Source organism: Micropterus salmoides, unplaced genomic scaffold (assembly GCF_014851395.1).
Source record: "Micropterus salmoides isolate LMB-PRFRI ecotype aquatic unplaced genomic scaffold, ASM1485139v1 Ms_hic_scaffold_15, whole genome shotgun sequence".
NCBI classification, from domain to species: Eukaryota; Metazoa; Chordata; class Actinopteri; order Centrarchiformes; family Centrarchidae; genus Micropterus; species Micropterus salmoides.
This window is the reverse complement of record NW_024040596.1, coordinates 2,816,065-2,831,964: the sequence shown is the minus strand read 5'-3', so window position 1 is coordinate 2,831,964 and position 15,900 is coordinate 2,816,065. Positions and strand designations below refer to the sequence as shown.

Sequence of the window (15,900 nt, the reverse complement as noted above, 5' to 3'; positions counted from 1 at the left end):
TTATTGCATTATTTCATGGTAAATATCTTTGGGGTTCAGACTAGGGCTGAACAATTAATTAAAATATAATTGAAATTGCAGTATTATATTTGTTAAAGGTGAAGTCTGTGTCAAAATACCATTTAAAATTAAATATTGTCGTTATTATTCTACAGACTTGTTTGGTCCTTGCAAAAATCACACCATAATTCATTTTAATCCGTTTTTCTATGAAAATAATGATGATCATTCCCTCTGTTGTTATGTGACAAATAAACCTACCTGCTACCTTCAGTATCGCAAATCATATCACACCTATCAGTCAAAATAATCACATTTAGATATTTTTTTGTTCAGCCTTAGTTTCGGACCATAGGTGTCATTTACACTGGGGACCCTGGGGACATGTCCCCGCCACTGTTTTAAAGCATAATTAAAAATAATTAAAAAGATAAAAAATGAAATGTAGCTTGCAGTTAAATGACAAATGAAAATGCCTTTAGAAAGGTTTAAGAAAACATGCATTGCAATTAAAATATAGAAGAAACAAAGGTGCATTGTCCAAAAAAAGGAACTTAAGCTAAAAAAAAACAGCTGCTGATTATAAAATGACCCAAAAATGTGCAGCTGCGCTCAGTAACTTTAACAGCTTCTTGTCACAGTTTCCTTCCCTCCCTGTGAACAGAAAAGTTGATCTGCAGGAGAAACAGATCTGAAAGCTGCACAGAATGACTGAGAGCTGCACTGACTTAGATTCTGTTTTATTTATATATTGTGAAATGTCACCTGTCACCTGAATTTTGAGTTTCTTTTTACATAAATAAAAACCACCATAAATTGGTGCAGAAACTTTCACCAGAATAACAGGAAATTAAGTTTTTTATGATCAAAATTTCCTGGGGGAGGAAACACCGTTTAAGTGAGTTTTCCTGAGTTAAGTGTCTCTTCACACCCCTAATCTGAGCCCTTATGTCCCCACCACTTTTCAACACAAAGGGACGCCTTTGGTTCGGACAAAAGAACCTGAAAATAATCTTCGGTTGCAGTCATGGTTCTGTTTCTGTATGTCAATGGTCAAACTGATATAATGAGAAAAATGAATTATTAAACTGCCATTTTCTATAAAAGCAGCCAAAACGTTCTTCACATTTGACACTTTATTCTGTTTGTTTTTTTTGTTGCAGGTCTTCCAGCTGTTATGAACAACTATGAGGTCATCCGTCAGGTTGGAGAGGGTGCGTTTGGTAAAGCCTTCCTGGTTCGAGACAAAGGGGGGGGTGGAGACAGACAGTGTGTGGTCAAACAGATCAACCTCAGAAAGGTACAGTTTCTCACCAGCACCTGCAGCTCACCGACATGTTAACACTGTGCTGCCTTCGCTAAATATTACCATTTTCTTAATGAAATCATGTTATTACATGAAGTCTGGCAACATGTGTACTAAGCCCTCAGTGAGGTCCTCCTGCCGACGGTTACTCAGGTCTTGAGGAAGTTTCCTCAAAAAAGGCGAGACGAGACTTTAAAACTATTTTTTAAATATCTTTAATGCCGAATTAAATGAAAATTTAGAGCATTAAACACTTTATTTCCTGCATTCTGATTATTTTTTTCTGCACCAGTTAATGACGATTCAAACTCTGTAGCCTAACTATAACAGAATCTAAGTCAGTGCAGCTCTCAGTCATTCTGTGCTGCTCTCAGACCTGTTTCTCCTGTAGATCAACTCAAGTATCTCAAGTATCTCAAGTATCTCATATAATCCCTGCCGAGTCAGGATTTAGTCACCTCAATGATAAATTATTACATTTTAATTCAGCCAGAAACTCCTGGACTTTAATAGCTCCTGTGCAGCTTTTCTGCTCGTGTTCAAAACTTTCTGCACATTCAGAATCTCTCCCACAGATCTGTGTTCTCTGACGCGTGCAGAGAAAAGGCAGCACTGGTGTTTTCCAGGACTTGTATTTTGTGTACGGATCATTAAAACAAGCCATAACATGTGAATCAGTGAGCTTTAGAGCTGCTGGGAGGTGGATTTTATTACCTTTGGACAGAACCAGTCTGACTGTTTCCCCCTGTTTCCAGTCTTTGCGTTAAGCTAAGCTAACTAGTTGTTAGCTGTAACTTCATATTCAGCTAGAAAGCATGTTAGCGTATTTCCACAATGTCAAACTTTTACATTTAAGGTAAGGTTAATGTATTTATCATTTGTTTACTTCTCAGTTTATTTAACAAGGCAGTGCACGTTGCACTGCAAAGGTACCAGAGTACCAAGAAGCTATGTTTCAATGAAAAGAGCCTGAAATTAAAGCAGTTACTGAAATAACTTACAGAAATACATCATAGTTTTTTGCGACACATTCACCGATGTGTCCCTGAGCAAGACCCTCCTGAGATGTCCGGCCTCTGACATGTGTAGCAGTAGTAAGTCGCTTTGGATAAAAGCATCAGCTAAATGATGATTTATCATGTAGAACATGTACATTAACACGTTCCCCCTCCCAAAGGAAAAAACAAAACAAACAGCAGCATCCCAAAACACATCTAAAGGTCATTGATTAAACCAGCTGCCACTCAGCTGGTTTAGGTTCATGTTGTTTTCACTGCTCAGATGTCAGCGAGGGAAAAGGAAGCGTCCAAGAAAGAGGTGACGCTGCTGTCGAAGATGAAACACCCGAACATCGTCACCTTCATCACGTCATTTCAAGGTGAGCGTTAACTCCACGGAGGACAAGGTGCGATCGAGTTGAGTTCAGAGCGTTCACTGTTCACTCTGTGTGTGTAGAGAGCGGCGGCCTGTTCATTGTGATGGAGTACTGTGACGGAGGAGATCTGATGAAGAAGATCAACATGCAGAGAGGAGTCGCCTTCACCGAGGAGCAGGTGCACACGCACACACACACACACACACACACACATGCGCCTCTGTGGAGTAATTCTGTCTTAACGAAGATAAAAATGTGACTGGTAAAACTGGGCTGTGCGTTCTTTAGATCGTGGACTGGTTTGTTCAGATCTGCTTGGGCCTCAAACACATCCACGACAGGAAGATTCTCCACAGAGACATCAAAGCTCAGGTATCTGACCCGATTTACTGCTGCACACATTCATTCACTTTCAAAGCCACCTCAGTCATGGTCTCAGAGGGCGAAGAGAGCTGAAGGCAGAAGGCTGATGGAGCCGCTTCATTACACAAACACACCCTCAGGCAAGGCCAGTTTATTAGTATTCCACATTGCAAAAACAAGGCAGTTCAAAGTGCTTTACATAAAACATAAAAGCAACACGGGGCAATAAAAAAAAGACATTTTAATGTGATTTAAAAATAGCTAAATATAAAAGAGGAAAACAGGAGAGTAAAATATAATTAAAGGCAGCTGTAAAAAGAAAAGTCTTCAGTCTTGATTTAAAAGAACTGACGATTTCAGTTTTCTGGGAGTTTGTTCCAGATATACGGAGCATAAAAGCTGAACGCTGCTTCTCCAGGCTTAGTTTTGACTCTGGGACAGAAAGCAGACCTGATCCCAGACCACCTGAGAGGTCTGGATGGTTCATAACGAAGCAGAAGATCAGATTCATGGTTTAGTCTTTTAATCTCATAAAATAGTGGAAAAACACCCGGAGGAAAGTTCCCAGAGTCCAAAGCGTCTGCTTGTCCAACCCCCGAAGTAATGAACTGACAGTAATATAAAACAGACAGAAGAAGCAAATCCTCACATTTGAGAAGCTGGAACCATTTTAGCTTGAAAAAAGGAGCAGCGTAATATATCATCCTGTACCTTGTTTCCACTCAGTGGAGGTTGTTTCTAAGTCATTATACAGCACAAGGCTGCATAACGAAACCAAATGCGTAGCTCCATAATGCTACACACACAACATATCATTAAGTGTAGACCGACATTAAAATACGGTAACATATAAAATAAAACACTACAGTTATTTATAGACAGACACGTCTCCAACCCGAACATTCCACACCGCATTTTTGAATTTGCATCTGGGGTGAATGTAAACAGCAGCAACCGGATGATAATATGAAAGATTTTTTCCATCCAACGGAATTATTCTGCATGTCTTATCATTTAATACACACATTTGGTGCTTTTGGAAACTTTGGGAGCTCCACTAGACTGTGAAACAAATGAGGTTTGGATAGTGTTTATCTGAACAGCACGAGTCGGTGGATCACTGGTGTTTAACCTTTGACCCCTTACTTCATGTCCCAGTACAGAGCGGCTCTGATGACACACTGGACTATTAATATTTTCTAATTGCGTCAGGTCCTCTAATGTGACTACTGACAGCTAAACTTGTTTGCTGATTTCCGACGCAGTGAGAAGTTCTTGTTTTTACTCTCGGACGGTGGTGGAGGAAGTATTCAGATCTAAAAGTACTTCACCATAAAAATACTGAAAGTCCTGCATTGAAAGTGTAGTAAAAGTATGTGAGTATACTCAGAAAAATGTCCTTAAAGTATTAAAGCAGTAAAATGTTGTACTATTATATCTCCTCTCCTCAGCTTATCATCATTAATGTAAAGCAGGATGATGCTGCTGTAGTTGGTTATTTTCAATCAGGATCAATCGGCTGATTATTTCCTCCATCAATACATCGATTGTTTGGTTTGTAAAGATTCTGCCATCACAGGTACCCAGAGCCCAAAGTGACAGCTGTAATTGATTATTTGTTTATTCTATTAAATTAATTCTATTAAATTAATCGCCAACTATTTTGAAAATTAATTGCTTTAAGGCCTTTTTAAAAGAACGCACGCTTAAATTATCTGATTCCAGCTTCTCAAATCTGAATATTTTTTGATTTCTTTGCTCCTCTGTGACGGTAAACTGAATATATTTGGGTTGTAGACAGAGCAAGACGTTTGAGGACGACATGTTCAGGCTCGTACGGGTGACCCAAGCTCTGACACAGAGCACAGGAGACAGAGAAATGCTTAAGGACTTAAAAACTCAACCAAACGGTGGAAAGATGGTGAAGATTAGCAAGGCGCAGGAGCTGAAGAGATCTGGGCCCGTATTTATCAAGCTTCTCAGATTTACTCATAAGAACTCTGCTAAGAACTGACTTAAGAGTAAAAACTATTCTTGGCTCAAAGCTGTGCTTCAAAGTTAGTAATCAAGCATCATAGTCCTAATCTGAGTGAAGTGTAGGACTAAATCTTAAGTGTCAGTCTTAGTTCTGATTACGACACTTTGCTGGGCCGCAAACAGGTTTTTAGACGACGATGACGCCATGGACCAATCACTGCGCTGTCCGTCTTATTAAATGCGTGTCGTCAAATAACTCAGAAACAGTCTTCCTCTCCTGAACGTCTCTGTCTCCACAGCGCCATCACAAGCCCCTACTGGCAGCTCCTGACCACTCGAGAGACCTCTGGAGCTCTTAAATAACTGGGGGAGTAAGAGTGATTCTTTGCTTTGAGAAATTTGCTAACTTGCTTTTATTCTGAAGTTTAAAAGAAGGAGTAAATTTCATAAATTCTCAGCACTTATGCTTATGGAAATCCAGGCAAAGTGAAAACTCCGGCATGAAGTTACTAGCAAGACGATTAAACGACAAAACTAGCAACAGTAGAACCTACACTTGGCCTGATGTACTCTACTGTGGCGCCGATCACAGGAAGCCGGGGGTCTTATAAACCCTGGGTTGACGAGAACATTGGAAACCGGCGTGCAGCTCCATCAGGTGTCCTTGTTCCACGTTAGTTATAATCGTTAGTTGCAGCCCTAATTAACAAACATTACAATTACTCAAATCATTTAAAGCAGAAGCAACTTAACTTTAACTTTCTGTCCATCCACTGATGGTTTCAGCTGCACTTGCATAAAGTGTTGAGGAGTTATAACAACACATAATATTTTTCATGTGTGTGAGAATCTTAAGTTGTAAAGTAACCAGTGACTAAAGCTGTCAGATGAATGTAGTGAAGTAAAACAACATTTTCTCAGCCACCTTTCAGTCCTACAGTGTTTGTGGATCACGTTAACTGACTGCACAGCGAGCATTCCTACTTAAACTTGTACATCGTAAACAACATTATTCAGAGACCCTGAAGGTCAAGCTGTTAAATTAACGAGTATTATCATTACAGAGCGGAGGGGATTGTGAGGCTTGAGAAGTGTCCGGAGCTCAGCTCTGTTCTGAACAAAGACCTCGCTCTGTGCCAACTCCCAGAATAACTCGACACAACCGAGATCAGACTGCGTCTCTGTTCACAGCCGTCACTATCTTTCATCAATCACACACAGGATACATGCCCGGTCACTGTTTTTCTGCTGGAACACAGACATGCTTTCATTCCTGCTCTCCCTCTGCTCTAGAATATCTTCCTCACCAGCGGAGGGATGAAAGCAAAGCTGGGGGACTTTGGAATCGCAAGAATGTTGAATAAGTAAGTCAGTGTCATCTTCACACACACAGAGTGCAGCTGTTTCTCACCGAGCGCCCTGTAACACATGGAAGACCTCCAAACAAGTCATTATCATTCCACAAACTGTCGAACGGGACGTGTAAACACACACGCTTGTGTAAATAATGTTCCGCCTAAAGGGGAATAAAATTAGATTTGTGTCCTGTAAATACCAAACTGTGTATGCCAGTATTTGTAGTGTTTCCTGCAAGATAACATAAGATAAGCAGTTTTTGGAAAACATTTAGAAAACAGAAAAGAATATCTTTATTGTCATTGTAACAGTACAATGAAATCAAGTCCAGTCCAAGATAAGTTATTAAAATATAAAACTCATAAAAACACATGAAAAACAAAAGCAGCCTCTAAAAGTGACAGTGTAAACTGCATTTGTGATTTTTTTTTGTTTGGCACCATTTACTGCACTCTTAGTCTGTTTGTTCTTGTTTTGAGAGTCCTGTATCGTCCCGGTCCCGTCCAGGCTGGGACTCCTGCAATAGATTTTCCTGAAGCATCAGGAACTGTGTAGAGAGGGAAGAAGGCAGCCGACCTTTATGACTTTATTTACTTTACGTATTGAGGTATTTGTACTTTACTACTTTACAATTCTACTCCACTAGAGAAAACGAGAGAGTGCTCAGTTTCTTTATTCTCATAGCGTAGGCTAACTAAAACAGGAGGTTATTATTACCAAAACTTTGGTTTTAACTTTGTTCAGCTGGGCTAGGAGACGCAGGTGCAGGACTAAGAGAGGGAGGAGATAGATAAAAGAGGAATATGGATTACAGAGTTGAAGGGATTGAGCCGGGGTGGATGATTAGATTTGTGCAGAACTGGGTTGGTGCTGCTGTGCAGAGCAGGAGGAACCGGAGTAGAATCTGGGAATAGTTTAGCCGGGTGGGGTCCGTGGAGAGCAGACGAGATGAGAACTGTTTCTGGCAGTGAAACTAAAACAACATGTTATTATCCAAAATTTGCTTTTAACTTTTATTAAAGCGACTAAATGTTCTTTTTCTACAACAGGCCCGATAAAATGATTTCAGTGTGTTCTTTATGTTGTAGCCTACAGTTTACTGATACATTTTAAACTGTAGGCTATCTGACTGATCTGTTATGTAAAAGTAATAAACCCAGTTGTCATCACTCTGTTTAATTTTGCTCCCACACAGCTGAGGGCTTCATTTTTTCTTTCCTTCGATGTGAACTGGAGCGTTGCGTTCACTGCTGTGAAAGGAGGTCAGGCGTGCGAAAAAACCCACAATATTCAAATCCCAAAATCGAATACCTACCAAACAAATGAATACTCAAATATTCGGGTCCAGCCCTAATAAAAAGTAGTTAAATCCAGCTCCACCTCGGTAAGCAGTAAAATGCTTCTCTAACATTGATGTGTCAGTATTTACAATCTCTTTTACTGCAGAACAAGTACTTTTACTTTGATACTTTAACTACATGAAGCTTATAATACTTCTCTAATGGAGTATTTATATAGTGTATTTGTCTTTATTGATCTGTGGAGGGGGAATTCACATGTTGGAGCACAGAGACAGACTACGTGTTGGACGTACTGAGATATGAACTATCACATGGTTGGTTTTGGGCTTTTCATGGGATTTGTTGACAATAACAAAAATGTGGACTGTCGTCAGCCTTATTCTTTAATGCTACAGTTTACACTGCTATTTTGGACAATAGTGTTCTTCCAGCATTGTGTCAACAGTTTGTCCTGTTCCTGTTTCAACATGACAGTGCCCCCCCGCACACAAAGACCGCTTCATAAACAAAGAGTTTTCACATTTTGGTGTGTAAGAACTGGAGTGTGACAGCCAACTTGCAGAGCAGTAAGACTTCAGATGTCTCTTTCTTACCTCTTCAGTTTTTCAGTGGGCTGCAGTCTGATGTTTTTAGTAGGGGTCAACCGATATGTTTTTTTCAGGGCCAATATCGATACCGATTATTTGTAATCAAGGAGACCAATACTTGTAACTGATATACATTTGCAGTGAAAATGAAAACAGTGGTATAAAAAATTTGAATAACACAAACTTCAACACACAACTTCATTAAAATGCTTTTAGGCGTATGTTTAGTTAAAAGAGAACTTTTCAACATCAGCATTTCTTATAAAGTTGACTGAAAATCTCTATAAACAAAATAGCTCCCCGAAGTTTATACAGAAAATAAAGTAAAAATAAATAAAACTAGTAAAACTGAACTTTTGGTCTTGCATACAACAGCTTTGTGGGCGGACAAACGTACCGGTCACAGTCAAATAAAATCCAACAGACTGAAAGCAGACAGCGCAGACAGGCGCTGTGTCCATACAGTGCATAAACAGCGACCGATCATTGAACAAGTTTATGTTTTTGGAGAACTGAATGTGTCCGTTTGTGAACACGAAATCGTGCACGGTTGTGTTAAATTCAACGTAAACTACTAAAACAACAGAAAGGAGTTCACACTGTGAAGAAAGTTTCACTTTCTGGCTGAGAGTTTTCAGACACAAACACACGAAGGTTTGAAAGCCTCATATTCACTTTGGAATTGGAATATGAATTACTACAGTAAGCAAAAACGATTATTTTTCATTATCGATTAATTTGTCGATCATTTACCTCGATTAATCGGTTGGTTGTCAGGTCCATAATATTTCAGATAATGGGGAAAAAATATTGATCAGTGTTTCCCAAAGCCCAAGATGACATTCTCAAATGTTTTTTCCAAAACCCCCGAAGATCTTCACTTTACTGACAAAGAGGAGCAAAGAAACCAGAAAATATTCACATTTAAGACGCTGGAATCAGACAATTTTTACCTTTTTTCATTTAATAGTTAGACAACTAATTGATTAATCGTTGCAGCTAATGGGCACCTGACTATTGTTTTAAGAAACCTTGTGAACCTGTCCTTTAACTGCACATCGGTCTCTGACAGATGTTTGTATTTGTGTAAGTAAAAACGTCAGGCTGGAAAATGTTTGCATTTGAAAACAGGCCACCACAATAACCCACACCGGAGGAATGCTATGTACGTGTGAACACCACGAACGGGAAAACATACGAACTGTGTCTGAGGTTTGGACTGTGTTTGTGAACTGTGGCTGTGCAGCACCATGGAGCTGGCCAGGACCTGTGTCGGGACACCATACTACCTCTCCCCGGAGATCTGCGAGAGTCGGCCCTACAACAACAAGACGTACGTACGGTCGTCTCTCTGCACAACATCCACAACCTGAACCACCGTGAAGCTTTTCTTTGACACCTCTTTCCTTCTGTTGTCGGGGGGGAGAACATGTTTACGTCTAAAGTAAAGAAGGCTTTGAGGATGAGGCTTAACCCGAGATGTGTTTGAGCCAAATGTAATTCTATCTCTGATAAACTGAACTTTTCCAAAAGCATTAAAGAGCAGGACAGAGCTGCCAAAACTGTAATAGCATCCAGGACCAACTTCTTACACAGTGAATGTGCTAATCTTTCTGTAACAAAGCTCCAAAGCTGCAGAAAGAAGTGTGATTGTATAGAAGTCTCTGAGAAAATGTTTCTACTTGTCAGCTGATTTATTCCCTCAGTAAACACTTTCCTGATGAGTTTCTGGTCTCAGTCGCTAGTTTCAAGTCTTCTTCAACACAGCATGATGTTCATTTAGTAAATTATGGTCGTATTTAGAGGAAAGTCTGTGTTTTCGTCTCAGAGCTTTGACCCTCTTACAGTGGAGAAATACCAGGCTTGACAGGCCTGCTGTGTAGGTAGGTACAGCAGAACAGACACTGTTAGGAGGGGAGGGGTCCAGGGAACCGCTCAGGTCAAACTGAACCATGTGCAAAGAGAGGAGCTTCCCTTTTTTATTTTGGCTACTGATAATGTCATTATGTGGTCGCACCAAAGCACATTCACTCAGAGGGTTAAAACAAACACATACACAGAGTTTCTAAGAGCAAACTCACACATGCAAATGTTCTCTGCGCTCTTGTTTTGATACAACTGAGGTCAGAGTTGCTTCCTCTTTCCCACACTCACACAGACATGTTTGGAGAGCTATACTTGAGAGACCCTCATCGAAATAATCCGTGCACCGAGACCCCATCCCTAACCTTCACCTGAAATCTAAATCCTTAAACCAAGTCTGAACTCTCAGAGAAGGGACAACAGTGTCTTAAATTTCTGAAAATATCCTCATTTTCAAGGTCTAAAACTGAAGTAGGACCTCACAAAGATAGAAGGATAAGAGCACACTCACACTTGGTTCGTTGCCAAAAACAGCAGATACCAGAGCTGTTGTATTACTCCACAGCTGAAAACCTTTTTACTAGACTTTCCTGTCGGTAGCTGGGCTCTGTTGGATTTTGACATTATGGTTTTGTTCCTGGTGTTTATGAGTTTAGCTCAGGGGGAGGGGGGATATTCAGCCCAGCATCCTGTTTCAACAAGAAACGTATCAAGTTGCACATTAGATTCACAAAACAAGCTGCTTGATGGTGACTTCACTCTCTGATTCTGAGCTGCGAGGACATCTGAGGGTGACATAACAAAGTCAGGGAGTTTGTTTATGAAATGATTATGGTTAAATTAATGCCAGATTGCATTGTGTGTGTGTGCGTGTCCTCTCTGCAGGGATATCTGGTCTCTGGGCTGCGTCCTGTATGAACTCTGCGCCCTGAGACATCCAGTAAGCTGCACCACGCCCACAGCTCCAAGCCTCTGCTAACACTGAGCTAATGCTAACACTAATGCTAATTTAGCCTACAGAGGGAACTTATACAGTAGCAGCGCAAAACGAGGGGCCATTACTGAGTTAAGATGCTGACCATGTTCCCAACAAAAGCAACAAATGCCAAAATGAATAAAAACATGAAGTGCCCACAGCTCAAGGTGATGTATTCAGATGGCTTGTTTTATCCAACCAACACATTAAAACTGAAAGACATGCCGTTTATTATTATAAATGAGACACGTCAAATCCTCACATTTGAGAGGCGAGGACACGAGGGACAAGTCGCACTTTTACTTAAAATGTGTGTGTGTGTGTTTGCCTGTCTTCTTCACCTGCAGTTTGAGGGCAGCAGTCTGCGGCAGCTGGTCAGTAAAATCTGCAGGGGGCGCTACAACCCCGTACCCAGCCGCTACTCCTACGACCTTCGCCTGCTGGTCACCCAACTCTTCAAGGTCAGACGCTCTAAAGACCAAAGTATTTATTCTTTTTCTCTTCACAGTGAGAGGATCTGAGCTAAATGAACCACAGTGACGTGTGCATAAACAGACGGTGCACTACTGTGATGCACAAATATAAACATCTGGGGCCAATTTTTTTTCTTAATTTCTCCTTAGCTAAGAAATTTACTTAAGGGTGTTGCACAAAATCCCTTTAAACGTTTCCTTAGTTAAGGGAAAGCATTAAGGTGTTTTCTGCATTGATAGAGAATTTACAGTAGTAAAATTCTACTGTTACCATGGAGACTGTTTGCACCAGGACTTGACCTTTTACAAAGTTGGAAAGAAAAGAAGACAAGAAAACCAGTAAATTTGATCTGCAAATAACAGCAAACAGAAAATCAACAAATGTGGGAGGAAATCGCTTCGCAAATTAATTCAAGGAGTCTTGTGAAGAGGTTCATCCAGGGGATCCAAAATAAGTATGTTGTTGCCAAAAAAGAGATCACTAATTATAAAAGGGAATCAAACTGGTGAGAATAACTTTATTCAGGCTACAGATATAAACTAGACCGTGTTGCTAGCTAGCAATAAATTTGACAGCCTTCTTGTTTTGCTCATCGTTTAGTGCATCCATTGGATTCTCCCGGATCTCAGGATATGTACATTTTTCTTCATTTATCGCCATAAACTCAACCGTGTTGCGGTTAAGATAAAGCCAGAGGTCCCTTAAATTATTTTCCTTAGTTTGGTTGCTGAGGTCTTTTGTGCAACAGTTTAACACACTTAAGGGATTCCTTAAGTATAAGACCAAGATAAGGAGAAAACATCACACACTTAAGTGAACATTTTAAGGAAACATTAAGGAGAAGATTTAAGGGTGTTTTGTGCAACTCAGACTTTAAGGAAAATCTTAACTTAAGTTTTTTTGTGCAACCGGCCCCTGGACTTTGACTTGAACTGGAGCTCTGGTGACTCGATTAACTGGTTCCCTACATTCCTGCCAGTGAATCTGTGTCGTAACACTCCACTAACCCCTCTCATGGGTCAGACTCTCAAAATCTTTTATGTGACGTTACATTTTCAGATGTGTGTGATCAGAAACCGCTAAAGTTTAATTCCATGAAATGGATGAAATACAAAAGACTACCTGTTAAAACCAGGACAGAGACAAGAAACCTTTTGCAACATCTACATAAACATTTAGTTTACCTAAAGAGTCGCCCTTACTGTAATCACCTGCTCAGTTCTCTGAGTTCAAACTCCAAAACAAGTGAAAGGTGGAAAGTGAAAATGTCAAAATCTCAGGAAACTTAGCAGCAGCTTAGGATATTATCCCGAGCTGCTTCCATTGTCTGCTGTTGACACATACAGGACGTTACTGCAGCTGCCAGAAAAACTTCAAACATTTACAGGAACTTTTGAACAGACGTCACACAACTTTCACAACTACCGAACAACCTTTTGAACACACTGCAGTTGTTAAACTTCTCACACATCACACCACGCTTTACTGCCCAGGTTATTGTTTGAGTTTCGAGGTCAGCGGCGCTGTTGGAAATCTACATTTTGTGACTTGTTGATGAGTTTCGTTATTGAACCGTACAAATGGGTGTTGATCAGTTCAGCGGCGGACTTCCACAAAAATCCAGGGCAGGAATTTGACACCCCTCCCCCGTTCAGGCAAACCAGCAGAGTGCTAATTTTGTAGACTAACCCTATTTGTTGATGAAAAAGGTACCAAGCTAGGTGCAGATTTGGCCATTTTGTCCACATTGACTGACCAACAAGTAGCCTGAACACTGAGTTTTCAAGGTAAGGCTTTGGCTATGGGTGCTCCCTCAAAAACTCCCCAGAATACACCAATGACAAATGTACAAACATGTCATTCATAGCAGAAGTACTCCCCGGTGCTCCCGATGGATCAGTCCGCTGGTGAATCGATCGAATAATTACGAAAGCATCTTCTGCAAATGTTGCTGCTCTTGGTTGTTCATTTTCACTGTGCACACACACACACACACACACAAACATGTATACACACACTGTTTTTCAGGTCAACCCCCGGGACCGTCCTCAGTCAGCTCTGTCCTCAGCCGTCGCTTCCTGGAGACGCACGTCCACAAGCACCTGGACCCACAGGTAATCAATCTGATTGGTTCACCGATCAGTTCAGGTTTATGGGAAATCCACCGGACTTCCAGCGTGTCCCAAATTCACACTACATGCTGATTCTTAGGTTTTCAGTTTTAATGAAGTAAACTCTAAAAACAGTTCCTGTTTTTTTATTTAGCACGTTTAGAGAGACGACTGATCCACTCCAAGTATTACAGTGATCTAGTCGAGACGTTGTCAATGCATGGATGACTCTTTCAACAGTCTCAGCTGAAAGAAACTGGCTTTTAGAACAGAACTAATCTGTTTTTCAAGTTTAAAAGCACTGCGGAAGGTCACACCCAGATTCTTCCTAATGTGTGTCTGAATGTTCACACAATTTAGATACTCAGATTTTCACAATAAAATAAATACCTTACCGATGAAACAAATAATACTAATCTACAAATTAAATCAAAGTAAAGGATAAATAAAATAGTCCCTAAGCCTTCTTGTCTTGGCTTTTCAGACAAAATGTTTCAGGGATTTGTAATTTAATCAAACTTGGCTGTCTTAAATCATCATAGAAGAAAATGGGACTCCTGAATAGTTTGCAGCTGCCAACCTCAATAGCCAGAGGAAGAATACCAGTTGTGACAGTTCGGGGGAACTGGCTTATAAAACTTGAACAGACCATTTGAGCAACCAGAGTTGAGCATATTGTATTTTTCAATGTTGGGTACTGAATTTATAAACCCTAAAGAAAAAAACACTCCCTGGCCATTTTATTAGGTACACCTACACATTTTAATGCAACACCATACAGCAGATCTGCCACCAAACCAGCTTTTGTTAAAACTTCACAAGAGGTGGTTTTGTGCTGGACTGCATTATATAATGAGATGGTTAGACACACGTTTAGTTTATTCACACATTATTAAAATAAAAACAATTATAAAACACTGTGCAGTGGAGGATAGAAGCCGAGAAAAGGCGTACCACCCCTCTAAGTGACACGAGTTACGCTAAGCAGCAGTAAAGCTTTTATAAGTAAAAGTTATTGTTGATTAGTGACCTTTTCTAAGGTCTGGGGTCAAGTGTACATATTTACAAGTGTTTATTTATACAAAAACACACAGGTCTGGGATCTGTTCACATTAAAATTGATAAAAGTTTATGTTCTTTGAGGAGAGGAGAAGATGAATCGTGTCTTTAAGCAAAAGTGGCCTGTAGATTTATTTATTGACAGTGACAGTTTGTTCATCTGAACGTCTCAACACAGCGTAGTCCTGTTCAACACCCCTGCACCCTACAACCTCAGTAACAAACATAAAGCGACGTTAACGCCTCTCTGACAGTGTGTGAACATCATTATCTTTGTTCAATTACGGCTGAGCTGTTCTATTGGAATCCAATAGATTTTACAGGTGTACTAATAAAGTGGCCACTTAGTGTATATCCCTGAAATAAAGTCAATTATGTCAGTGCTACAAATATTTACATTATATATTTTGATATTTATTCAGTTGCTGACAATGTTTAAATCTTTATCACCATTGCAAGCTTAAAAAAATGAGGTCGCCAGAGGTAAATATGAGTAAACGTGTGAATGTGTGTGTGTGGTTTCCTGTCGGTAAGGCCATGCAGGAGGAGTTTAGCCACATGGCGCTGCATCGAAACAGAGCAGCAGCGTCTCAGGCCGCTAAAACAAGAGCAGCAGCTGCAGGTAACACTGCTCATACACAAACACAACATTAACACTCGTGCACCCAGCAGCTCCGACACTCTTTAGTTCAGATGTGTTGTGGATTCTGGCGCCACCCAGCGGTCGTTTACTGACACCACGTTGAGTCTGGGTTCAACATTGTTGCTGCTGGCCCTGCTCCAGCTGCCGTCCTTCAACACATCTTATAAACTGCAGGGAAACACGACTCTCTCCTCGGTCGTGTCTCTCGACCTCCGCGGGAGGCGAGCTGAGTCCTGATTGGATTGTTTTCTAATGGCGTCACATCTTGGCACGCCTTGTGTTTTGGTAACATCAGAACACAAAGGAACCGGTGCTTGTCTTAAATCATTGAGGGAGTGTCTGCTTCACAATGGTTACCTAACGTATTCGCTCACAGCGTCTTTACATGTTTCACACGTTTTATTGTTCAAACGTTCGGTGTGTGTTTTGTTTAACTTACCTCAGTGGAGGAAGGACTTCTTTTATTTTCACATATAACTGCAGCCTAGTGCTTGTGTTCTTCGGCTGAT

General features: G+C 40.5%; 1 protein-coding gene across 1 annotated transcript in view; it reads left to right on the top strand.

The window, feature by feature from the left end:
- LOC119903798 (serine/threonine-protein kinase Nek5-like) overlaps positions 1-15,900 on the top strand; it is a 28,286-nt gene that overhangs the window by 949 nt on the left and 11,437 nt on the right. Inside the window, 11 exon segments of the mRNA XM_038720037.1 lie at positions 1,164-1,300; positions 2,588-2,684; positions 2,762-2,859; positions 2,970-3,053; positions 6,315-6,385; positions 9,512-9,598; positions 11,014-11,068; positions 11,452-11,565; positions 13,607-13,625; positions 13,628-13,692; positions 15,283-15,370. Of these exon segments, the coding sequence (XP_038575965.1) occupies positions 1,178-1,300; positions 2,588-2,684; positions 2,762-2,859; positions 2,970-3,053; positions 6,315-6,385; positions 9,512-9,598; positions 11,014-11,068; positions 11,452-11,565; positions 13,607-13,625; positions 13,628-13,692; positions 15,283-15,370 (901 nt within the window). The 5' untranslated portion in view covers positions 1,164-1,177.